This window comes from Odontesthes bonariensis, chromosome 22 (assembly GCF_027942865.1).
Source record: "Odontesthes bonariensis isolate fOdoBon6 chromosome 22, fOdoBon6.hap1, whole genome shotgun sequence".
Lineage (NCBI taxonomy): Eukaryota > Metazoa > Chordata > Actinopteri > Atheriniformes > Atherinopsidae > Odontesthes > Odontesthes bonariensis.
The window spans coordinates 28,007,802-28,034,633 of NC_134527.1; the positions used below are offsets into that span (position 1 = coordinate 28,007,802).

At 40.9% G+C, this 26,832-nt stretch overlaps 1 protein-coding gene across 3 annotated transcripts in view; it reads right to left on the bottom strand.

The window, feature by feature from the left end:
* ppp3ccb (protein phosphatase 3, catalytic subunit, gamma isozyme, b) overlaps positions 1-20,023 on the bottom strand; it is a 36,865-nt gene extending 16,842 nt beyond the window's left edge. For all 3 annotated transcript variants that reach the window (XM_075455509.1, XM_075455508.1, XM_075455507.1), the window contains exons 1-3: positions 19,440-20,023; positions 7,513-7,710; positions 3,609-3,733 (exon numbers count right to left, since the gene is read on the bottom strand). In XM_075455509.1, the coding sequence (XP_075311624.1) occupies positions 3,609-3,733; positions 7,513-7,710; positions 19,440-19,491 (375 nt within the window). In that variant the 5' untranslated portion in view covers positions 19,492-20,023. The remainder of the gene's footprint in view (positions 1-3,608; positions 3,734-7,512; positions 7,711-19,439) is intronic.
* Positions 20,024-26,832: the final 6,809 nt, after the last annotated feature.

The window sequence follows — 26,832 nt, forward strand, 5'->3', positions numbered from 1 at the left end:
TTAGCTTTCTAGCTAACATCCAGCTGTGTTAACATCTGTTAGCTTCTCTCCTACTGTCTCTGCTTTCATAAACAGTTTTTTTAAAGCAGCTGAAATCCTAATAAAGCCACTTATTTCCTGTTTTATTGTCTGTTATCAGAAAACACAGTGACTCAGAAACAGAGAGTGAGATAACAGCAGTTAACCCGACACCTAAACCAGCAGTCGCTGATTTTACAGATACAACACGGTCTGATAAAATGAGTCGTTTTTATTCTGGTTGGACTTTGATGTGAGTCAGAATATTAGTTCACATTAACAGCTTACAGGCTGAAAAGGTGTCTCTACCACCCAGCCCAAGCCTCAGCTTGTTTTCTGCTAGCGTCCTGCTCAGCTAACAAGCCGACAGATTTCCATTAAAATGCTAACGGGGAAATGTTCCCTTTGGTGTTTGTTCCGCTCAGTGGACTCGATATGTGAACTGGCTGCTTTCTGCTGAGATGCTGTAGCATTGACGTTGTGCTATTGTGCTAAGCTAACAAGCTTTAACAATAGACACACTGTACTGTATTTTCTCTTTTCTTTTCTTTAAAATGCTCCCAAAACTTTAGACATTTTTCCTCTTTTTCTCCAATTTTGCTCCTTGTTGTTTTCTCCGGTTTCCTCCATAAAATCAAATGCCCCAGGTGTCTTGCAGGCTGTACTTGGGGAATACACGTCCCGTGAAAAAATTAATGCTGATAAGCACCACTGGCTGTTTTCAGGTCAGTATGCAGTCCAGTCTGACGGCGTAATTATCTAATCGAGCCGATGTGATCATTGATCGGTACAAGATTGGAGATAAAAAACAGACTCTAGGGTGTAACCAGAGCTGAATGAACCTTCAGGATTGATTAACACTGGAGCTCAAACTGAGCTCTGTAACAGTCAGAGTCTGAATGAGAGTCCTGTCCAGCTTAAAACCATTCTTTTCATCAGGAAAACAGCTGTTCAGTGACTGAATATCCAAACAAGCCCACAGTTCTTTTCAGCCGCAGTGTTTCTGTGCCGCATCGAACCACCCGTTTAATCTTTAATTGTTATTTTCTGAAGGTGCTGACAATGAGTCAAATCTGACGAACTGCTCCATCAAACTCTACAGGACTGAACACGGACCACAGCTCGTCTCAGAGGTTTATCTCTGAGACGCTGTGGCTTTGTCATGACATTAAATGGAGTCTTTTTGTCATTCTGCCAGGTTGAAAACTGAGCCACGATACACTGTGATATTTACCATCTAAGATCAAATTAAAGACATGCACAACACCCACAAAGACACACAAGACAGCTTCAACATCAGCTGAAAATAGAAGGATGGATTAAACACAGACCTGCTCTGAATACCTGGATGCACTCACACAGCTGTCCTTGAATAACCAACAAATTAATATAAAACCATACTGTAATGTGTAATGTGAGACTTTATTATTGGGAGCTTCTTATCATTGACTCCCTGTTAAATTCAGAATAGAATATAAAGCGCTTAAAGGGGAAGGTCGGGTTTTTTTAAACCTGGACCTTATTTCTGGCATAAAATACGTTCATCTACTCACCGATAATAGTCTGGTGAAAGTCGACGTCCTTCGGAAGATATTTAGATCACTCGAGATCCGCGTATTTATCCATATAACAGGAGTGAACGGAGCATAGACCATACAGCCTCTAAATAAGGCATTAGCTGTCTTTATTACACCTATACTAAAAGACGAGTGAATGAATGAATGCGTACCATTGCACTGTTAGCTCATAGCTGCCGTGTTGTTGTTATCCGGGGCTTTCTACACACGCGTCTAGTGGGATAACGTCATCAAAATCTGATAAATATCCTCCAATGTTGCACAAAACTAGCAGCAGCAAACTCCGTGTGAAGTTAGCCGACTGTCACAGACGACGGAGTGAATGAGCTGTGCTCCAGCGGTGCGCGGCGATGACATCATCTCACTAGACGCGTGTGTAGAAAGCCCCCAATAAGCCCCCGATAGCCCCCAATAACAACAACACGGCAGCTCTGAACTAACAGTGCAATCGTACGCGTTCATTCATTCATTCTGTTAGAGATAGTTAGGGATGGCTCAGGTGACCCTGAAACATCCCATAGTTATGCTGCTATAGGACACTGCTGGGGCACCTCCCATGATGCACCTCTCCTCCGTCTGCTCTCTTAGCAATAATGTGATATGTACATAAGAGAGCCGTCATTAACATCAACTGGCCTGGTGTTATGATGCTTGTTGTCTCTTGAGTTACTATTTGCCCATTTAACCCTGTCATAACCTGTGTGTTTCCAGATCGGTTTTAAGATTCTTTCACTGGTTTTTAAGGCACTTAATGGTCTTAGTTAAAACCATTTATCTGCTTTGCTTTTGGTTTACGAGTCCCCTGTAGCCCTCAGGTCTTCAGACGCTGGTCTTTTATTCATTCCATCAGTTAGGAATAAAACAGCCTTCCGGAGGACCTGAGAGCCGCTGGGGGTGTTGATATTTTAAAAGCTAACTTAAGATGTAACTTTTTAGTAAAGCTTTGAATTTAATCTTGTTCATTTATATACTTTAGAATATTTTACTTGTATTTAGTTCTTACTTAATAATTTTACACAACTGTAAGAGCATGTGTAGATTTTTGTGTCCATGTGAGAGGCTGGTGTGGCTGTTTGACTCCATCTTGCTGTTTTTATAGCTCATGTAAAGCACTTTGTGCTACGTATTTTGTATGAAAAGTACTATACAAATAAGATTGATTGATTGATGAAGCAATAACTTGAACTCTGATTCAAGGCTTTGACATTTCGCGCTCAGGCTCTGGAAAACGTGTCACCCTGAAGACAAACTGTGACTTTATCTCAACTCAGAGAAGCATCAGCTGCTCCAAATTGTGTCTGAATGTGAAGTTTTGTGATGTTTGTCTCTGAGCCACAGCCAGGAAGAGTTCCAGGATGTCCAGTAATCCTGAACAAGGAAGCAGCCAATAAAAACTTCAGCACAAGGCTCACAAGGCTCCCTGCCAGCAGAGCGGTCAAAGACTCAGCCTGAGTGGGGAGGCTGCGAGCGTGGCATGTGTGTGTGTGGTTAACAGTGTTTGTGTGGGTGGTTGCAGTCAGGAGGGTGCGGAGGCCAACAGTACGTCTTTTATTTCTGATGAATACCCTCTGCAACTCTGTGCAGGTTTCCGCTGCTCCCCAAAAGTAAAGAAACACTTTTAAAATCACCTTTAACGCAAAGCAAGTCAACACAAAGCTCGTGTCCCACCTTCAGTAGCGAAAACGGATGATTAGTGAACAACAGGAGCGTAAACTGAGTATAGTTTACGGCAAGAAGGCCTAAAGGCTCAGAGACTGTGCATGAAGGTAGTGAAAAACAGATCAACCACAAAGAGGCTCGAAACACTGAGATGTGTCTGTTTCAGCTTGGAAAAAGGAAGATGTCAGAGTAGTTCTGTTACATCAAGTTTGTACAAAAACTGACTCAAGCCCCTTGTGGCTGAAAGATAAAAACAAACATCTGCTGGAGTTTTATTTCAGAGAAACTAACTCTTCTTCCTTAAGCTAAACATGAGCAGATGAAGCCCCACAAATGAGTGAATACGTCTCCTACCTCGATGCTGAAGTAACCTCGGTCCACGTAGTCTCCGAGGAACAGATAGCGGGTGTTGCTGGGGGACCCGCCCACCTCGAAAAGCTTCATCAGGTCAAAGAACTGGCCGTGGACGTCTCCACACACTGAACACACAAACACAAGCTGGTTCAGATCCTTCAGACAGTCAGTAAAGATCATCAGAGGTGCTCAAAAGAGGGAAGTAAATAAAAATCCCTGTTAAGTGTTTTTCCCCGTTAACGTGTCCATTTAATGTCTTTTTTAACAAACCAAAGGATCCCATTCCTGTCACCTCAGACTTTTATGTATTACAAGCTTTGACAACACATTTGTAGCTCCATGATAGTAAAGTCCAACCAGAGGGGGAAGAGTTTGATTTGCATATCCACAGATCCATTTCTATCTGCTGAGGTAAAGGTGTAAAGTTACTTCAAAGCCATTTTAAGCCTAAGATTTATTACTCTCATGGAGAAAACTGGTCTAGATCTACTTTTAAAGAAAGAACAGACCCTAGTTTTATTGCTGCTTTGAGAGGAAATATAACTGCATATGTAAAGGGGAAACTTCATCATCATAAAATGGACCTGCAGAGAATGTGGAAGAATCAGTTTTTGCTCCAAAGTGAAAGTGATAAAAGACGAAATCCTTGCTCTTTTTTTGGTTAATTTTACAGAAGATCCCGTAAACCTAAAGGATTAATAAATCTTTATGACCAGTGGTTTGTAAAATGGCCGTAATCTTTGATTTTAAGACATTTTAAAAACTCCAAAGATAATACTGGCACTGTTTTTTCTTTTTCTCCTTTAACACTAACACTAACCAATCAGAGTACCCCTGCCTCTGATTGGTTAGTGTAAAGCCTGGTTTATAGTCGGTAACGCAAGACGCAAAGCAAGACGCAAGAAGAAACGCAAGCCCTTGCGCGGTTGCAAGCCCCCCATTGCGAGCTTGCGTGTGTCACCTCAATTTTCTAAACTTCACGCAAGAAAAGACGCAAGCCTACTACTTGAAAACGACATACTCATCGATCAGACAGTATGCAGAGCGTTTACACACAGTGCACTTCACTCCTGCCCGAGCCGAAATCAGCCAGCCTGAAAAGCTGATTTCCCTTAAGCTATAAACTCTGTAAATATAGAACTTTAGCAACATTTGAAACATTTTCAGGCGAGAAAGTAGTCGTTTAGACCCCCAAGGTGTTGAAAATCTGACAAAATACCGGCTAGTTACAAGAAGAAGAAGCATGAATCACTCGAAGAGGTCCTGGCGGTGAATTTCCTTTCATCATAGTAGGCTTGTCATTGAAAAAACCCGCTACTCCACCTACTCTCCTGGCAGTGAATCGCCATGCAGCACACGCAAGCGCCGGCAAAGCTAAATGAAGTATAAACGTCTCGAGCCATTAACATACGTGCAAGACGCAAGCGCAAGGGCAGTTAAAAGAAGTATAACTCAGCCTTTAGTGTTAAAATGTTTTGGGAGAGAAGGGAGAGAAAATAGCGCCAAGCGATTGTGAGGTCTTTACTTTTTCCTACACAAAGATTTTGTGATGCAAATGTATTAGTCTTTTGAACACATAGTGTTTTTTTTGTGGCCCCAGTCAACTAGCCGGACAACCTTCGTCAACGCCAAAACGAGGCTCACAGGACACAGCAGGGGGTAAGAAAATGGTCATAAATGATATTGCTAATATGGGATGTCATACAGCTTCATGTCAAAAGAGGCGAACTATCCCTTTAACATGTGCCTTTAGAGAACCACAGTTGGGAGTCTGCAGCTGGAAATCAGACAGCTGGATCCCAGGACCGCATGTCAAAGTGTCCTTCAGCAAGAAGCTGAACCCCACGTTGCCTCTAATGTCTCCATCAGTGTGCAAATGTGTGTGATAGAAGCCTAAGACGTGCTGTGAGAGTGTGTGAATGTGGCTTGCAATGTAAAAGTACTTTGAGAGGTCATAAGCACAGTCCATTTATCATATAATCATCCAAATAATGTTTGTAACAACAATAATAATAATTCAATAATACTATATTAATCCTCAAAGGGAAAGTATATTGCTGCAGTATTCATTATCACTATGCTATCGTTATAAATATATACACACACACATATACATATATATATATATATATATATATTTATATATTTATTAGGGCTGTCAATCAATTAAAATATTTAATCGCGATTAATCCATAGATTGTCCATAGTTAAGGCATGATTAATCACAAAATATGTGTTTTAATATACATCTTAATATGTTCTAAATGCACCATAAATAGATTTTTTTAATACTCTTATCAACATGGTGGCAGACAAATATGCTTGACTTGTTATTAGCTCTGATATATATACACACAATCACCAGTCTAGTTTTTAAACGTTGTTTTACACATCCGCTGGAGTCGACCTCTGCGATGGTGACGATAAAAACACTAATGGCGTGTTTCCCACTAGCACGCCGTACCTGCAACCGGGACGATTTTTCGTATCACCTCAGCCCTGGTTCCAAGCGGGCCGCAGCGTTACTAAAACGTGACGTCAGCCGACTGCCTTCCACTGATTGGGCGATGAGTGTCGTCACTGGAAGCGTCATAACGCGGATAATAAAAGCTAGCGTTAGCAACCGTTAGCTTACGTCCAAACCTCTTCTTTTTTAAGCTCCTAACAAAACTCTCCGGTACTTTTCAATACTGTTTTGTCTGGGGGCCAGGAGTCTTCTCTGGCTCTCTTCTCTTGCCTTCTGTGCGACAAAAAGCCACAGGGTGAGCAGCAACACGAGCGCCTCGATGTCCTCAATGCTATCCTCCTCGTAAGTTGTTGTTGTTGTTGTTGTTGTTGTTCTGGTCACGCAGCTGTGTTACGACGACCCCGCCCACGTCGAGGAGCCACGAAGTGTAATGGAAACACAACCGTGGCGAGCCGTGTAGAGCTAGTGGAAAAGCGCCATAATATACATCTATGAAGAGTGACTGGATCTTATTTCTGGCATAAAATACCTTCATCTACTCACCGATAACAGTTTGGTGAAAGTCGGCGTCCTTCGGAAAATATCGAGATCACTCGAGATCCGCATATATCCATATAACAGGACTGAACGGGGCATAGACAACACAGCCTCCAAAAAAAGGCATTAGCTGTCTTTATTTCACTAATACTTTAAGACGAATGAATGAATGAACGCGTACTATTGCACTGTTAGCTCATAGCAGCCGTGTTGTTGTTATCCGGGGGCTTATAAGAAGCTTTCTACACACGCGTCTAGTGGGATGACTTAATCGACGCATGCTTTCATTTGCTATTTGATGCTTTAGTCATCAGGTGGGTACTTCCGTTCAACAAAAACTCTTCCTGGTTGATTTCAGGCGTGGAAACTTTTAGTGTTAGAAAGTGGAACGTTAGCCAGGGACCTTTACCTGATATGGGTCTTCAATATTAGAAATCACCAATTTACCACCTGGTCTTTCAAGTGCCTGTCATAAAGTGTCACATTTAAACGATGGCTAATGACGTCTGGAAATGTCTCGTTTGTTCAGTTTAACCCAAAGTTTTCTGTGATGATGACAAGGAGGAGCGTGAAGCCCCTGCAGCTCTGGATCTGATGATGGTTTGCTTGGATAGTTTAACAAGATTTTACAAAGAGAAGGAAATAATCCCAACAGAGTTGATCTTTTAACTGGACAAAGTTTGAAGAACTAAAACAGAACAGAGGACAGTGGAAAAGGAGATAAAAATAGTTGGAGGGTGTGAGTGTGGAGGGATGGATCTCTAAGCTGAGCCACATGTCAGGAAGGTCAGCTGTGGAAATAGACTGATGGATCTGTTTCCAGAAAGTCCCGACTCACTCACACTGCCTCCGAATGACCTCAGCTGGCGGGGAAATCCACCGCCACGGTTGGGGGTTTACCTGTGATGGGAGCTTCCACTTCCAGCATGCATTTCTCCTGGCGCAGGATGCTGGCGCCCTCGTTGATGATCCGCAGGGCCGTCTCCTCCTCCAGCCGACCCTCCTTCACCAAATGGGCCTTCAGCACCTCCAAGCTGGGCCTCCCATCAACATACAGGTCTTTGACCGACAGGCGAGTACCGGGAGGATATGGCACCGCTGCAAACACGAGGAAACAGGCGGGTGAGATGTGACGTCACCAGCACAAACACAGAGATAAAGCCGAGGTTCACTGCGTGGACAGAAAGGAACGACCACTTCCTGTTCCAAAGTTTTTGCCTTACAGAGGCAGGAACAATGATGCTGTGCAGCTTTTATCCAAACGGCTTTCTGTTTTTACCTTTTTTGGTTGTCACAACACCAGATATCTGAAACATCAGGCAGGCTATTGAAAAAATATCTTTTCTGGTATTCAGATTCAAACATAGAGCTAATTTAATATATTTTCTACATTCAACATAAGTTTTTAATGACTTCCATTCTGTCATGTTTTCATGGTGAACTAAGATGTCTGAAACGTGTCTGATTCTCGGCTCTGCAGGGGAGATTTCATCAGTAAAGTGCTCTCAATAAGGACACGAACACAGAGTAGTCGACCACAGCGTCCTCCCTGCAGACAGTGCCTGTACGGCCGATTCTGGGTCAAAGATTAAACAAGTGCATGCACAACCTGCATGAGGCATAAATGGGCGAATGAACAGTGGACGACAAAATAATGTGGAAGAAAATCCCAAATTCAATCTCTTAAAGAGCATTTGGCCAGAAGAGTCTGTAGATCTCAGGTAGCCAATCATTCTTCTTTAGGGCTGGGTAAAAAAAAATCGATTAAATCGATTTTGGATCGATTTCATTTAAAATTTGCATAATCGATTTGTAGGGCATAAGATCGATTTTTTTTTTTTTTTTTTTTTTTTTTCATGAATGATTTTTTTCGTGAAGTTACTGGTTCCAATCCACACGGCTACGGTAAGAACCATGTGTTCCCCAGTCCAAGCAGTCATCAACCCACTAATTCTGGGCACCTGTAATTATACCTAGAACTAAGTTAGCTACCATAAAAGAAGTGCTCCCCCAAGTGGCTAAATCTAAAACTACACTAAAACCTACCTATAGGTGAGACTAAAATGGCTCCTACAAATGTATTTAATTAAGTAGGCTGTCACGTTGAATATAGTGTAAAATCTTGCTAATACTTCTTTCCACTGGGTGGCTTCAGGTGTTACTAATATAATGTAACAATCTGTTAACACTGTCAAGCCACAGCCCTTTGAAATATTGATGTCAAAATGCAACATTTTGAGGTTAAATCCTGGCGCCAAGAGAAGCAGATGGAACCGATTCGGATCGAATCGAATCGGATCGAATCGAAATTAATCGATTTAAAGCCCTAAGAATCGAAATCGAATCGATCCAGGAACTTGGCGGTGATACCCAGCCCTATTCTTCTTTATTTTGGGTCCGCCCAAAAGCACCAACTCTCTGGAGTCATTGTACAGAACTATTAATTATATTTGGGATAAAAACGACGTTTCAAAAAGCAGAAAAGCTTTTTGGGGCTCCAAACTCAACATCTGCAAATAATAAAATAAAATACTTGTTTTTCATTTACGAAGAAAAGTCTCAAACCAGAGGACTGGTGGGATATCATTTATCACCTTTTCTTTGAGGCTTCAAGGAGCTAAATTTAAAAAACGTATATAAGCACCAAGACGCCCTTCGTTTGTCTAATATTGATTTCTGAATGTTTTTCCTGGTTTTGATTTCCTCTTTTCTTTTTTATGTTGTACTGTACACAAAACTAAAAACAAAAAAAAGTGAATAAGCTGGATGGAAACCAAACATCCGTCAGGCAGCAAAAATATAGTTTTCCAATTTGACCCCTTCATCGTTCCTGCTTTAACTTTCTAATATCTCCTTTTGCAAAACTGGAGCTGGAAATCTGTTGGATAAATAACTGAAACATGATAAATAAGTGTCAAGAAAGATGTAAACAAGCAAGCAACAAGCAACTTAAGAGGCAATAACACCCCAAAATAAATAATATTCAGCATCTTCCATTAAAGGAAAATACAGATGTCACCAAATGTATTTACAGTGCTGGATGATGCACTCAGATTGAAACAGATCCAAATACGAACAGAACAATAGAACAGTTACAGCCAACCTTCAGGATGGAAAACGATTATTTCTTCAAATCTGTAAACAATCTAAAAATTGTTTAAATGACATTTTAGGTAAACAGAATGAGCACATATTGGTCTCATTTTCTGTTGTTTAATCACTGTAAACTGAATAACTTTTTAAAAGTGGACACAGCAGTCATGAAACCTTCATTTTACAGAAAGATGCCATCAAATTAAATGGCTTATTGAAGAGTTAATTTCCAATTTGGATCACATCTTCTCTTTGAGAGCATCATTCAGGATAAGAACAAGTCCAACTTGTCAGATTTCAGACACGAGCGGCCGTCTCTCTTTGGAGGCTGGAGGAGCACCGTCACCGGAGTTTCATGAGTTTTTATAAATGTTTCAGATCTTAAAGGGCTCAGCTCCTCCTCCGCTGTGTCACTTTATTAACTTTTGCTCAGAGGAATCCATAAAATCCACAAGAACATCTTCCACTACAGACTGATCCATGACTTTGCCTGATGACACAAAGAGCTGGACTGAAAAAACCAAATGTCTATTGATTTTATGTCTGTATTCATTTGATTCACGTCTGTGGTGTTGTGATATTTTACTGCTGTAACTTTTTAAATGAAACCTGCCAAGGGACAGCAGATGTAAATTAGCTTAAAGCCAACTGTGGTACAATGCATCAAATGGTGGCATTTATATTGAATATTCTTCATGGTCCCTTTTTAATTTAAAAGAAATAAACAATTGAGGTTGTTTATTTCTTTTATATTAAATTAATGATTCAGATTTGACCCACTCCGATCCCGTTATTTACGCCCCACTTTTATTGGTACTTTACAATAAAGTTAAATCACAGATATACCAGTTTTCTCTGAAGAACAGATCACGGTAGGCCCTGATCTGTTAATGTCCATTAAATTAAAAATAAATCTAGTATCACTGATGATCTATTTCTGAGTCAGCTTCCAAAGCGAAGACCATTTACAAGGAGTTAGTTTTCAAAATTCAGGATACGACAGTGTGTCGAGGCTTGAACAGACACCTCAGGAGCGCAGTCTAACTCCTGGAGTAAATACCAAACACCTTAACTCCTGGAAATATCCACAGGTTCACCAAAAGATCTGTGAGACCAACAGGAGGAGGTAGTGCCACAGCCCAATTTAAAAAAAAAAAAAAAAAAAAAAAAAAAAAGGAAAAACATTTATTTTTCTTTATATGGAAAAAGAAAGAGAAAGAGAGAGAAAGAGAGAGAGAGAGAGAGAGAGAGAGAGAGAGAGAGAGAGAGAGAGAGAGAGAGAGAATGAATGTACAGACCAGCAGATTTGTCTGCAAATATCAGGCCCAAACTGAGGAATGGACCCGACACACTGTAGATATGAAATCTGACACACCTTACTTTCATGGGCGGCTTGGTTCAGAGAGAGAAGAAGCGTCACTCTGATGTGTGCCACGAGCAGCTTTGAAACCTGAACCGTCACAGCGGAGCAAATCTGAGGATTTTACAACCATCGGGGTCTGAGTGTAACCCGAAGACGCCCAACCAGTCTTTATCGTGTGTGTTGTTGTTGCTGTGCTAGCTGTGTTAGCATCCAGGGAATCACTGATGTGAACCGGCTGCCGTGCAGACGCCACTCACTCTTTATTATGCTGTGGACCCACACTGACACTCATCACTCATTTTGTTTAAATGCTGGAATCCACTTTGACTAAATGTGAGATGTGCAGAAAAACCTTAAAGCTCCTTTAGATCAAACCAAAGAGACACCTGCAGCTGGTTCTCCACGCTGTGCAGAATGTGGCGCTAATCTATTTACAGGATTCAATCAGATGAAGTGGACGGCCACGTAGATTACAGACAGAAACAAAGCAGTTTGTATGTGGTCACACCATTGTTGGCTTAAAGGATAAGACTGTTTTTTTGACATTGGGCCCTTGATTTCACATTATAACATGATGTTCTACTCACCCCTGCTTGTTGTTGGTAATTTGGAGCTGTTCCGAAGATATTCGCGAGGCGTCTGGCTGCTCTCTTGAGATATTCGGCCATGAAACGGTTTCCTATGGGCAAGCTTATACAGGCACAAACTATGCTGTTTATAATTTATTAATTACTGTACACTAGCACTGATAACGTGGAGATGCGTCGCTTACTTAAAAAAATCCGGGTTACTAATTTTGAATTTTAGCCGAATGAATAAATAGGCAGCAGGTCTGTGGGCTGTCTGTGGCAGTAGCACGACGAGGACGTCAGTAACACCCACTTTACGACAAAAAAAAAAATCAAAATTACAGTAACCCGGATTTTTTTAAGTAAGCGACGCACCTCCACGTTATCAGTGCTAATGTACAGTAATTAATAAATTATAAACAGCATAGTTTGTGCCTGTATAAGCTTGCCCATAGGAAACCGTTTCATGGCCGAATATCTCAAGAGAGCAGCCAGACGCCTCTCGAATATCTTCGGAACAGCTCCAAATGACCAACAACAAGCAGGGGTGAGTAGAACATCATGTTATAATGTGAAATCAAGGGCCCAATGTCAAAAAACCGGTCTTATCCTTTAACACAGAGCTGGGCAAAAAAAAAAAAGATTTTATCAAATAATTCAACTTTGTGGTTTTTAAAGAAAAAGTATTTTTTTCTATAACTTCTACTGCTGTTGCTCCCCCTGGGCTTCCGTAGGGAAAGGCCCAGTCTTTTCTGTGGTTTGGAACCAGTTTGGTTTTTCCAGAGTCAGACCTGGAACAAACCACGGATGTCAAGAGACCGCCTCCGAGCACCAACACCGCTACAAAGCAAGTAACGTTAGTGGAATCATTTTCAGTGTGTCCGTATGACAGGGAGGGGACCCGGTGAGAAGACAATACAGATGCAGTCTCCGTGCATGTTGCTAAAGGTATGTTGGACATTTATACTGTGACAAGTTGGGCTTTATCCACAGGATGAACACTTTGGACCCCGGGTATGTGCTACCAAGCAGGAAGTATTTAGAGGAAGTAGTTGTGTTTCCGTACAAGCGTAACGTGTTTTTGAAACATCATCCAATCGAGCACGTTAAAGTTACGTAAAACTGACACTTTTACCTACGTTCTGAAGATAGTTTGAAGGTGCACTGTGTCACTATTCAGGATGTGTGGTATTTTCTGAGATGTGTTCAGAAAAGTAAGTTTTCAGTTTAAACTCAAAGGGAAACTCAGTTAATCTCCCAGAGGAAAAAGTCTCTTTGCTGTCATTCATTTTATTGTCCAAATAAAAACAATCGATTGAAACGAAATGTCGAAGCCTATGTAAGCCCTATGTTTTAATTGAATTTTTTTTAAACTTGCATGAGATCTGCAGAAAAAAAACAAATGACCTGCAGCTGGTTCTCCTCGCCGTGCAGACCGGATGGAAACCATTTACAGGTCTCACAAGATAAACTGGACGACCTCGTAGATTAAAACCGTAACCAAAGCAGAGTTTATGATGACATATTGTTTGTTTAACATCTAAATTTGTGTTAAGCTTGAGGATATGGTCAGGCAGAACGGACGGGAAGAGGCAGCGATGAAAAATTAGCTTTAACATTAAAATCGAGCTCCACCTCCAGGGTTTCAAATGTGACGATATCTTCTGTTTCACCTCAGAGAAAAGGATGAGGACGCTGATCCTCCTGCTTCAATAGGCTCTTAGGAAAACTTAGCCTACTTAATTCCTGCTCTAAAACTAATTATTGGGGGGAAAAGGGGGGTTCTAATAATCAGGATAGTTCTACAAAGCCTTCACGTTTTAGTGAGAATCTTATCAGTTCAGTAATAAATCCAAACTCAAAGTAGTCACCAATCTCAGTGGACGGTAACGAAGGAAGCGGTGCCAGAAAGTTTCCCAACAGGACGAGTGTCACAGTGTTTCCTGTCCTCAAAAACAGATGTGGGGAAAAGCGGGTCAGAAACCGTTGGGTTCTGCTCTTCCTTTCAGAGTCTGATGAAAACCATAAACTAAGAAACATTTCCCTCATTAAAGCACTAAAAAGGCTTTCAAAGCCGACAGATAAACGTGCATCAAACTAGAAAATCCTTTGTGGGTCCTACGTGGTCACAACCTGACACAAAACATTTCAGTCTAGCACACACACACACACACACACAGTGGTCTACTTTAGTGTGCTGCTCTGAAACCAAACCAGGTCGCACACATTCAGCCAATCACAAAAGCTCTGCTGAACTGGTTCATCATCAGCAGCAGAGTGGAAACCAGCCACGATCAACCCTACAACTGTGAGGCAGGCCTCGAGCTTCTGATGAGGAAAACCACAGCTGTGAGGAAAAGGCTTCACCGACCGCAGGAGGAAGAGGCAGTCAAATAATCAACGGCACGAGAGCCAGTAGAACACTTCATAATGAACCTCCACCTGCAGAGTAAATAATGAGAGATAGTATTTAATCCTGCTGTTTAATTTGGCTCTTTACTTGTTGTTGAACTCTGTCCCTGTTGGACGCAGCGCAGTCAGATATAAGCAAAACAACGTGTGATTCCTGCCCGATTCACTTCTTTATCTGCAGCTCTGCACAAACACAGCAATTCCAAACAGTCCAACAGCTCCTGCGCTGCAGCACATCCCGGGCGGAGGCTAGCTCTGAATCCAGAAACTTGGCTTTGGTTTCAGCTGGTGGTGTTTGAAGTGTCTGACTGTGGTTCAGGAAGCTCATTTTAGTCTTGAAGTCATTGACTTTTTTTAAGCATACCTGCACAGTCATTCAGCCAGCACAGAGGACAGCTCATTTAGGTTGTAGCCTCTTTTCTAGGTATCATCTGTGTTTTAGCAACATTTCACCAGCAACTTTACTCATTTTAGAATTGATCCAGGAAGTTAGGTTGTGAGTTTAGTGTGTAACATTCACTGCTGCTGTCAGAGCAGTTACTTCCTCTTTTTTAAACTCTGACCACAATGCAACCTCTACAGATACAGCTCCACATTGATAAACTCTGCAGAGGCCGCGGTGTAAAGCTTCGCTGTTGGTCACTGAGGTCCGACAAAGTGACATCACAGTGTGTATATGAGCCTTCACAGTGATTCCCAGATGGCAAAGAGGTTGTGTTGGGAGGTTTCAGCAAAATCCGAAGGACTTCAGCAGCTAGTTGCCATGGTGGAGTTTAAAACAAAAAAATAATAATAAAAGCTGCGCGGCGAGAGCGTTGAGAGCGTTGCACCATGATTTCATCTCAGCTCCCGTGTTAAGAGTTTAAGCCATGGTTTGAACAGCTGCATGACATCTTAAGTTTCGCCTTGTTGCCTGTTCTTCTATCAGGGAATTGGATCGAAGCAAAAAATACTCATCATGCTGACCACACATGAGCAACAACACACCTATAACCAGAAGCTTTGGAGTTTCTGTCATGTTTCAAAGACATTCAGAGTAAAACTGACCTGTTTTGATGAGGATTTAATTTTAATTTCTGTGCTAAATGAAGCAGGTTTATGGGTAACTTTCATGTTAGTGGTTAGTTCTCATGGCAATGCATTTAAGCAGCACACCGCATTTGGCACTCATTGCGGGTCATTTACACTAATTTTAAGCTTTGGGCGTGTCATATTACGCCGTTCAAATGTTATGTCAAATGGTTAGTGCAAAGGTACAGGGCAGCAGGTCATTTCCTCAAAATACGTAGCGTAAAATGACACGTAAATAACACGCTAAATGACTTGGCGTGCAATAACCACGCCTTTTTTACGAGACCAGGTTGAATAAACACACACACACACACAGGCAACAAACCAGTTCAGAAACACACACACAATGCAGTGAGTGTGAAACCAGCATAATGGTAAAGTATTTAAACTTTATGGTAAAAATACACAGTTTAACTGACTGTTTATCCAACACCATGTTGGATTGGTCCAACAGACATGTTAAAGTGTCTCTTTACATGTTTAGATCGTGAACTCTTTAATGGATGTTAATACTTAGTTTCAATCAAAAAAAGGGGCCATTTTAAAGACATGCTATGCAACTTTTTCATAGTCATAAAATTGCTTGGCAATTATCAGTTTGCTTGGCTGACCCGTTCCGATGAAAACAGTGACATTTCCATCTCCATCTGGTGGCCCTAGCCCGAAACAGCGCTTGCAACTTTGCCTGTGGCGCCGCGTGCTTTGTTTAGCTCTGGAAGTCTCGCGACACACGAGAGCCGAGAACTACTGCTTCACGGCAGGTCGTAAAGGGCTCTGAGCCGAGCCAGGTAGCCTGATACAATTTACAATTCATTCTTTGCTTTTATACTGCTTTGATAATTACTTTTACTACATACCTTTGAAGACATCGCGAACCTCCGTCGTCTTCTCCAACTCTCTGCCAGTGTCTTGAAAAATAAACCGTAAATTGCCTCTGGTGGGTTTACGACAGTCTGGCTAGACTGTCGCCTATTTTCTACGGAGCTCCCCCTACAGCTTTGGGGTGTGTATTGCATGGTAAACAAACCCCGTATTACTGAGCCCTGCTTTAAGGAGAAAAAAACAAAAAAAAAAAAAACAAACTGTAAATCTGTTTATTGACCCTTTTCTACATTCCCCTTGTGGTTTATGAGCAGGGATCGTGCAGGATCAATACGGACATCACGATTATTCACCGATTTTAGTGAAAACAAAAGTTTTTATTCCACTTTTCTGTAAACGGGGCCCTGATTTCGCTTTGTGTTTAAACAACTCAAACCTGTAGAAAACAGAGTCGGTGCTGGTTGATGTTGGACCGTTCACGTTAACAACCATTGGACGGCTTTTCTTGGCCTTCATGCAGTTTGTTTTCAGACGCTTCAGTAACTCTGCAGCTCTCTCTGCAGATGATCTGTTCTTGGTTAACATCACTCGCTCTAAATCCAAAGGATTATCAAACAACAGATGATGATCAGCTCTTTGGTTTCTGCTTGCACGCCCTTCTCTCTGTTCCTGTAGATCTGTCCTTGTGTCGCTACAAGTCCAAACTTCATCCAGGAAGCATCTAGAACAGCTGTGATCATTTTGAATATCAAACAATCGTGTCCGTTTAATTCAAATTTGATTAATTGTGCAGCCGTCCTTATCAGTAGAAAAATTCTATGATTCACACATGCCAGATGAGGTGGATCGGCCCAGCGTCAGTGTGTGTTCACACACATCAAGCCGGAGTCACATAATCAGCTGCATGATGACAGCGTCGTTCGTGAAAGCAGCAAAGTTTACCCAAACAGAAGGTTTCTCTAACCTCAGAAGTGGATAAGCTGTGGATCAACCTCAACCTGTAGTTTCACACATGACTCAACAACCTCATATATGTCCAGGCTTGACGGGAATGTGTAAAAAACTTTGTACTGTTATTAATCTACCACCTCAACCCTATCCCCTTTTCCCACTGAGTCATCACTCCACCCTTACTGACATCTCAGTGAGGTGTATCACTTAAGCTAACGCTTACAGTGTATTCACACCAAAGGTAATGTGTTTAAACAGGCTCTTTAAACAGTATGCCCACTAAAACAAGACGATTAAATCTTTACCCATCATCCGGAGAAGTGAGTTGATCCTCAGAGCTCTGAGGGCCACAGCAAACATGAAACTGGAGTTATTTGTTATGTTTCAGACCCTCCATTAGAAACCTTACAGCCTGTAAAACTCAGAAAAATTTAGCTGTGATCACCCTTTCAGCTTCGTGTGCAGAACACTCAGTAAAAATTAGCACGTATGGATGTTGTATTCCCATATATGCTGATCAGACTGGTGGTGATTAATATCCTCATAATTTGACTGTTATATAATATTCAAATTACTATGTAATAGACAAGAGACTGAACGATGATCAAACACTTTCACTTTGTACTCAAAAGCCTCAAGAGTTAATGTTTTTTCCCCCCTTTTTACTCGTGTAAAAAGGATTTTAGAAACTTTTCTGTTGCTCCTACATTCTGGACGACTGATTCTGTAAAACTGTTAGCATCATCTATCACTTTATAATCATGTGACTCAACATTTGGTTTGTGAACACTGAATGAAAACAAGCAGGAGCCCAGAGCTGAGGTAGGCGTGGAGCTCCGTCCTGTGACCCACAACAGGACACTGAACCTGCTCATCCTCAGGTCCAGCTCCATCAATCATGAATGAAGACACAATCATTACACATGGAAGCCAATGCAAACAGCCCAACTGATTCAGTTACCATCTGTAACTAAGCCAAAAGACCAAAGCAGCCAGAACAGATCCATGAGTGTGTTCACACACACAAAGAATGCTGCGAACTGCTGAGATGTCGAAACATGTCAGAAAACGGACAGCTCCAGCTATCAGAGGCGCAATAAAACAGGAATATATGTAAACAGATTCCGTCAGGTGTTTAAAAGATGATCAGTTTGATATCAAACTCAAATAATGTGAGCATATAACTCCAGCATGAAATTATTTAACTGGTTTAAACTGCTTTGGTGCCTGCTCTGGAAAGCAGATGTGAGTAATCATCTGTATTGTCAGACATTTCATTGATTAGACAGCTGCTGTGATAGGAAAAGGTGTGGGCAACAATCATTAACTCATACACTGCATTTTAAGTCTTTAAGAAAAATCTCATATTCATCAATATTTTAACCTGTCAGGTATTTTTCTTTGAGTTTCAACTGACTGTTCTGTCTATAAAAGGTTAGAAAAAAGTAGAAATTGTCTTGTAGTGTCTGTTGTTATAGAAACAGGCTGCAGCTGAATGAGCAGGTAAAGCCAATCGACTTCCTGAGCCGCCTGCAGCCTTAAGATGGCAGATTTAATGATAAGACGCTCTCTTAAGCCTTTCTAACCCACTGAGCCTATCATACCTGACCATCCCTGACACGCAACCTGCTGCCTCTCTGGACGCCACAAATTAGAACCATTTTATTTTCCAGTTCCAAGACTGAAGTAACCACCTAAATCAAATTTGTTGTGTGTGAAATGTCAAAGAAATTACAAGAAAACTGACAAATGGTTTGAGACAAGTGAAGTTTTAACTTGTTTTTTTTTTAAACTAATAAAGAACTGTGCGTTTTGATTCTTTAAGAGTCCATCTGTGTCCAAAGGGGCTGATTTCTAATAAAGACGTGAAGGAAAATGAATGGTTTTATCAACCAGTTGAAATTGGTTTATTTACTTTATTGTGATGGATTAAGTTGTGTATTTATCCACATCAAAATTCCCATAACCTAGGGGAAATTTAACGCTTTCCAAAGCCTTTTAATGGACCAGAATTCAAGGATTTTTAAGACATGCAGACCCCGTATTTCAGCCTTACAAGCCATTACAGTGTTTAAAGTAATTTCCACAAACAGCTGTTGGCAGGTGAAGTGTTTTATATCCAGACTAATTTAACACACATTCAGTCTAAAACTGCAGGCAGTATTTACACCCTCGAGGCGCTTGGTTATCGGCCACATGAAGCCACATGCCTGCAGTTTTGCTCCAAAAACAGAAGCCATTTGTCCGGGTGAACCTGAACCTGTGTGCCTTCAAGGCAGGATGTCAAACATCTGGCGCTCTGGACAGCTAAGCTAAGGCTAACTCATTAGCTGCGGCTGGATTGATTACCTGGCTGATTGATAAACCTGGCGGCCTCTTTCCGCTCTGAGTGGGCAGTCAGCTTGATGCAACAGCCCTGAGTAAATGAGCCGTTGGCGGGGCTGGCTAGTTTAACATCCCGCTGCTCCGCTTACACTTAGCTCCTCAGTTAGCCCCCGCTGACTTCCTGACCCTGAGGGGAAATTACAGAAATAAATGCCACGTACCTTTGATGGGTCGTTCAACGGTGGAGAGTTTGTTTTGGTCTTTGGCCGACATTCTCCCTCCCTTTGGGCAGCAGGCGAAGAAGGAGCAAAATTCCGGACCAAACTTGACAAATTCCTTCCTAGCTAGCAGGCTAGCTGGGCTGAGCTAGCCGCGCTAGCTAGTGATGTGGCTCGGGGCAGCAGACAGGGCAACCGGACTCGGCTTCCAGGCTGAGCTGGACTGAACCCTGACGGGGAAGGGAGCAGGGAGGGAGGGAGTGTCTTTATCCAGCGAATTCAAGCTGCTCCTCCGCGCTGCGCTCTGCGGTGAAGTGACGCCGAGCCGCTGTCACTGTGTTGGATGAATCGATGGTCCAGGAAGCGGCCCGGGCAGCGCCGATCACAGGCTCCAGAAGCACCGCGCGGCTCGTCAGATCATATCCCGACTTTATCCCTTTATTCTCGGACGAGGTGCATCTGTTACAGGCCGCTGCGCTTTGTTTTTTTTTTTTTTGTCGTGATCCGATGTGTCGTTCAGACGCTCTGTCGGATTACAATAATCCGCCGCAAGCGGATTTCCTACAACAAGGCTCAACGCTGGGATTTATGGGTAGTGTAGTTTTAATGAGATTGTTAACCGCGAACACCCAGCAGCAAAGTAACGAGTACATTTACTCAAGTACACGCCAAGGCGCTTTATTTTACTTACTGTAAAGTTTAATTTGAATCAAAATGAGTAAATACAAAATCTACCCTTAGAAAATACAAGTCTCACTCAAAAAGGTGATATTTACAATCTAAAAACTCTCCAAAATTAATAATTTACATGAAAAAAAGCCCAGTTGAGTCTATAAATAGTCAAAAATTACATAAATTTGTCATTAAAATACATGGATAAATGGAAATAATTCAATCTGGCTTTAGGAAAGAAACATAAAAACTAAACTCTCTTCAGGATTAAAGGAAATCATCTCAGATTCCAGCCTCTCGATATGAATATGATCTGATTACATCAGTCTTCTGTCAGGAACTGAAAATTAAAATCTGTTCATCCAACATCTGAAGATGGAACAAACACTTTAAATTATCAGTCAGGTCATTTATATCTTGGATGTGAGGATTTCCTGGAGAAAATTATTTTCTTTGTTTGCTAGAAATAATTATCCAACAGTGAGTCCAAAATGAACACATTCCCACTCTTTTTTTTTTCATCCAAACCTCAAAACAACAGATGAGGAAAACCAACAGTTGAACATATATAGCAACAATCTCCTGCTTTTACATCAGCGCCTCAGTGTTGTCAATCTGAGCTGCGAAAGTGGGAGAATTCACTTTATTGTGTGATATTAAAATTAAAAAAGGATCTGAGCACTTTGACCGGTGCTGATATGGTCTTCCCTGGTTAAAAAATAAATTGTAATTATATTTTCAATATGAAGCCAATGTACTAACAAAAAGTGAACTATATGAGAAGTATGCTGATGTCACACTTTGAACTATTTTTAAACAATTATAGTAAATGCGTACAACATTGGACAATGTTGCCCCTCTGAAAATGAAGGTAATCAGTCAGAAGAGGTTGGCTCCTTGGTATAATTCACAGCTGCGTGCTTTAAAGCAGACTGCAAGAAAGCTGGAAAGAAAATGGCGTTCCTCTAAATTAGAAGAGTCTCAATTAGTCAAGAAAGATAGTTTAATAACGTATAAGAAAGCCCTTCGTAAAGCTAGAACTGCTTATTATTCATCATCTCATTTTTCCTGTAATGAGAGCACTGCAACAAAGGAATTTCCCGCAAGGGATTAATAAAGTAATTCTGATTCTGATTCTGATCATTGATAGAAAAGAATAAGAACAATCCCAGGTTTCTTTTCAGCACTGTAGCCAGTCTGACTAAGAGTCCGAGCTCTGTTGAGCCAGGTATTCCTTTAATTTATCAGCAGTGATGATTTAATGAACTTCTTTACTAGTAAAATTGTTTCTATCAGAGAGAAAATTCCCAATATTATCACTGATGTATCATCAAGTAACGCAGCTTTAGAAGTATCTTTAGAACCTGATTTGTATTTAGACGGCTTCTGCCCAGTTGATCTCTCTGAGCTAACGACAGCAATAGTCTCTTCTAAACCACCAACTTGTATTTTAGACCCAATCCCAACCAGATGTTTTCCCCTTAATCAACACTTCCATATTGGATTTGATCAATCTTTCTTTGTTGACAGGATATGTACCTCAGACTTTTAAGGTTGCTGTAATTAAACAAACATATTCAAATATATTTATATTTTTCTGTTATTTAAGATTGTATTCACAGAATTATTATTGTAACATTGAACTGAAATTAGTATTTTATCATCTAAAGTTTTAGAATATTTACAATAAACATCTGAGTGTGATTTTAACTGCAGTTTTTACACCTGTATTTAAACCCATAAAGTAAGAAGTTTGTAAGCTACGATTAAGAACTCGATGTTATTAATGTAATGATTGAGCACACTGATAATAACATACAAACATATTAATGTTTTATTTACATACACACAATACACTTTGAATTCTGCTTTTCTACAATTCAATTACAACTAGGGCTGCACGGTGGTGTGGTGGTTAGCACCTGTAGCATGCTCCAGTGTGGAAACCTCTGGAAGATACAAGCATTCCTGTGGGGGATGTTTTTCTGGGTAAGGACCAGATGTGGAAAGTCTACACAAAGGAGAGGGACAGAAATGGCCTAATTTACGTCAATCTTCAACCTGTGAAAGCTTTTGGGGAGTTAGCAACAGACATTGGCCATAAAAGTTAAGAGAAGGCATTGACAACTTAAACTGAATAAACAAAGAACCCTTTTTGGAGAAATGGGAGACTAACCCATTCCCTATCTTATCTGGACCAATAAATGTAAGTTGACCTTCTACCCTCATTTCCCCCAGATAAGAGAACCAGATGCCTAAATAAGACTGAAATGACTGTTACCTAGATTCACTTTCAGCCGAATCTTAAAACTGTATTAAATGTGTTTGATAACTTTGTACAAGTTCTTTCAGGTTCCCAGCGAAGTCATGAGATGCATATAGAGACAATTTGCACGATTCTGGCTTAAAGTGTGACGAAGAAATGATCTTGTTGAAAAGTGACCAACCCACCTATGGAACCACATTGCCTCCTAGTGGTCTGTAGTGTTGAATAGTTAAATCCACACAGAGTCAGTAAACTGGACAAATTATATGCAGTAATGCAACTTAAACAATGTCCCTTCCGTATCTTTTTTGTACTCCATTGTTAACACAGAAAATTAACATTGTGTGGTTCGCTATTCATATGTCACAACTTTGGAGATATTCATCTGAATTTTGAGACTCATAATCGTCTATGTCATGTTATGTGTTATTTGATGTCCTTATATCATAAGCCTACTATGTTATATCTTTAATCTGCATATCTTAACAAGTTGTGGTGTTTTCAGAATCATCGAGACAAATGTTCTATGAGACGGAAGTAATGGAGAAATAAGAGTTTCTTTGTTTTATCCAGGAATCTCTATATAAACGTTGAAAAACAGATCGCCTTACACACACACCCAGGCAGACGTCACCACAGTTTCAGGCATATCATTGGCTGAAAGAGTAGCGTAAGCCTACGTCATGCCCCGCCTCCGCGAGTCAAACCACGGAACCCGCGATCCAAAATCAGAGTTTTCAGAGTTTTCAGAGAGTATCAGAGAGTTGAGAGAGTTTCCAGTTCCAGTGCAGTTCTTGTCTTATCTTATGGGATAATCCCCTTTGAAACAGGGAGAGAGACAATAGAATGATGCGGAGAGAATGAGCGATGCAGAAGAAGACAGGATGGAGGAAGAAGATGGAAAAGACTCATAGGAAGAAGAAGAAGAGAATCCGAACAAAGATAGAGACAGAATGAAGTAGTCTAAAGATAGAAGCTTTCTGTGTTTTTGTTCGCCCATCGTCACCCATGTCCTTTTTACGTCGCACATTTTAAACCTCCGCTGCTGCTAAAGACATCACAATTTTTCCTACCAAGAAAGCCAACGCCAAGCAACTTTTGTTAACATTCTGTGAACTCCAGTTCACCTCATCAGAGTGGTCAGAAACCAGCAACTCTGACACTTGGACGATTTTGTCATCCTGCACGATGAGGTCCTCGATACCGGCCCGTTCCCGTTTCCCGGTGAAAAGAAGCGAAACGCCCAGGCAACTGCTGAGAAGTCCGCTGAAGTCATCCACAACAAGGAAGGCCCTGAGAGCGGAACCAAGAGAAATCCCCTCGGACCCCGCGTGGCTACTACCTGCTGTGTTCTGAGCTGACTAAAAGGACGTAAAGTAAGAAAGACGCGTTTTCATCTTACAGACGGTTAAAAGATATGTGTCTCGAGACTTTCACCATTAGAATGATAAGTTTATCCAAGATGTCAGTCTTTAGTTTCAAATAGTGAACCAACCTAAACTATTTGAATAAATCCAGTATCTCTCCATTCCCCATATTTTATTTTCCATTCACTTAGTGTTGTATTGTAATCACCCATATTCAATGCATCTCCTGTTTGTTTTAAGGTTCATGTCTTTGGTCATATCGTTTTAATAAATATTTCATATATCTATATAAATGTATAATCACTGGTTGTGTTGTATGCTTTCTTTACGTAATGTCTGTCCAACCAAACAAGAATTCACAAAAGTAACGAGATATGAGACTGATTATTAATTGAAATATTAATTTAACATACCAGGATCGTAAGATTTTGTGTTTTTCCTTCATTCGAAGGTGGTGGCCTACATTCGAGGTTTAAGGTTTATTGAGACAGTGAGAACGTCTGATAAATCCTTATATTTGATCAAATATCGCTACACACCATTGCCTCACAGCAAGAGGGTTCCAGGTTCAACTCCCGGCTGGGGCCTTTCTGTGTGGAGTTTGCATGTTCTCCCCGTGTATGTGTGGGTTCTCTCCGGGTACTCCGGCTTCTTCCCACTGTCCAAAAAACATGCATGTTAGTTTGATTAGTGTTTCTAAAATTGTCCTCAGGAGTGTGTGTGTGTGTGGTTGTTTGTCTCGTTTGTGTCTGTGTGCCCCCGTGATGTACTGGCGGCCTATCCAGGGTGTACCCTGCCTTTCGCCCAATGTTTGATATGATAATTACAACTAAAATAAATTGAGCTCAAAACAAGTTGATCATTCCCACACTTTAAGTTTACTGAGGATCAGTCTGACTGCAGGTGCACTCGGGGAGGGTAATGTTTCATATACTTTGTGCATTTATTTTTTACCAAGCTTTAGCAAAGAAGGATGGAAGAAGGAAAACTAATCAAACAAATTGTTGATTATGATTTTTTAAGAAAGGAATAGAAATATAATCAACTAAACACTCTGATCAAACTGTAACACACAGACAAATGAAAAACAATAAATAAAGAAACATCTTAAAACTCGTGTTTTCGGCTGCAAGAAGACGTGCTTTCTGTTTTCTTTTTGTTGTTGTTTCCTTTTGTTGCAGTGTTTTGGACATCAGGGCCACCATACAGCACTCAGCTTACATTTCAGCTACATATTTTCTCTGAGAGCAAACACAAAGAGCTGAAGAATGAGACTACAGCTCCCTCATGTGGCTGCTGATGTGCTGATGAACTGAGACGTTACCGGTCACACCTGAGGTTCACCTTCTCTGTGCCTCACAGGAAGCGGCTGCAGCAACCAGAAACCCCTCGAGTCTAAGTCCATTCCTTCTGTCTCTTCTTGTTCATTTCGGTGTTCTTCAGCTGTGGTTTCTTCGCATCAGTTCCACCATGAACACCTGATTCACAGCCCCCCCTAACATGATGCTGACGTCATTCTGCTGCTGGACCTTTGGACGACACCGGAGCTGCTTTCTCATGAACTTCTTGCTTTTTCTTTCGTGGATCAGTTTTCAGGAGAGATTCTCTCATTTGATGGTTTCTTTGGCTGAATTTTAAGAAGCGTCTTCAATGTTTCCAAATGCCCTCAACTTACTTTCATATTTCTTTGTAGTCATTTTAGCCTTTTTTCTGCTCTTTTACAAAGACTTCGTAGTCACAGGCACTGCTTTGGATTGGTTTCAGTCATATTTATTCAATCAATTTCCTGTTTGTCCATATTAACAGTGTGTCCTCCACACTTGCCAGAGTTAGCCATGGTTTTCCGCAGGATTGTGGACTTGGGCCAATTCTGTGCACTCTACACATGCTCCCTCTGGATAACATTATCAGGAAACATTGTACACATTTCCAGTGTTATGCCAATGATTTCCAGCTCTATTTATCTATCAAAACTAATCAGTTACAAGCCTGTCTTGAAGACATAAAGGCTTGCGTGAGCCATAATTTTCTCTTTTTGAACCAAGCTAAAACTGAGATCATTGTTTTTAGCCATGAAAACCTCAGACAGTCCAATCCAATCCAATCCACTTTATTTATAAAGCACAGTTTAAATAAACACAAAGGTTTCCAAAGTGCTGTACAATAAAATATAATAAATAAATAGACAGTCATTATCCAACCATTTATTACTCTGGATGGAGTTGCTTTGGCTCCTGGCTCCACTGTGACAAACCTTGGAGTCATCTTTATTCCACATATTAAACATTTTTGTAACTCCATGAAAATTTTTGTGGATGCACTTTCTGCTTTTAAAACTAAGCTTACAACTTCTTTTAATACATATTTTAATTAATTTTCTTTTGTCTCCTGTAAATCGCTTGTATATTTAACCACTTTGGGGTTTTTTTAAACAACATTTATTGCTAGCTATACATTTTAGCACCTTTTTAAATTAGTTCTTCTTCTTTCTTTTAAGTATTGTCCTTGCAATGTAAAACACTTTGAATTCCACTTTTTTTTCTTTAGAAAAATGTACTGTTTGAATAAAATTGAGTTAAAGATGAGAAGATGAGTTGATATTCTAACCAGTGTGAGGATGATGATGTTTCATGATGCCTGTTTGCAGCATCTTAATTTGTTAATTCGACGTGGGTCTGATCTCAGCCACAGCTGCTGGACCTCAGGAGAACCAGGCTTTCACCAAACCTGCTGCCCGTGTCAGGGGACCTTTGCAGGGTCCCAGAAGACCCCTGCTGTATCTAAAAACTTCAAGTGTCTGGACAGACTTCAACTTGCTCGACCTCTAAAATGCACAAACCTCAGCTGGGGACCTGCTGTCGGAAAGGTGATCCGGCTTTTGCAAGAGCTGTAAACTTTTGTATGCTTTGTCACTTTTTTGTCAACCAGGTTGGAGTACAGTGCAGAAACACTTCATATTTTCTAATATCACTAAGAAAATTTGTTTTAAATAGCGATAACTGTGCAGCTGTTAGCTTGACTCACTTATCAAGAAAACCCTCTACTTCACACAACCCCACTTAAAACAACTTGGAATATCCCTTTAAGAAAA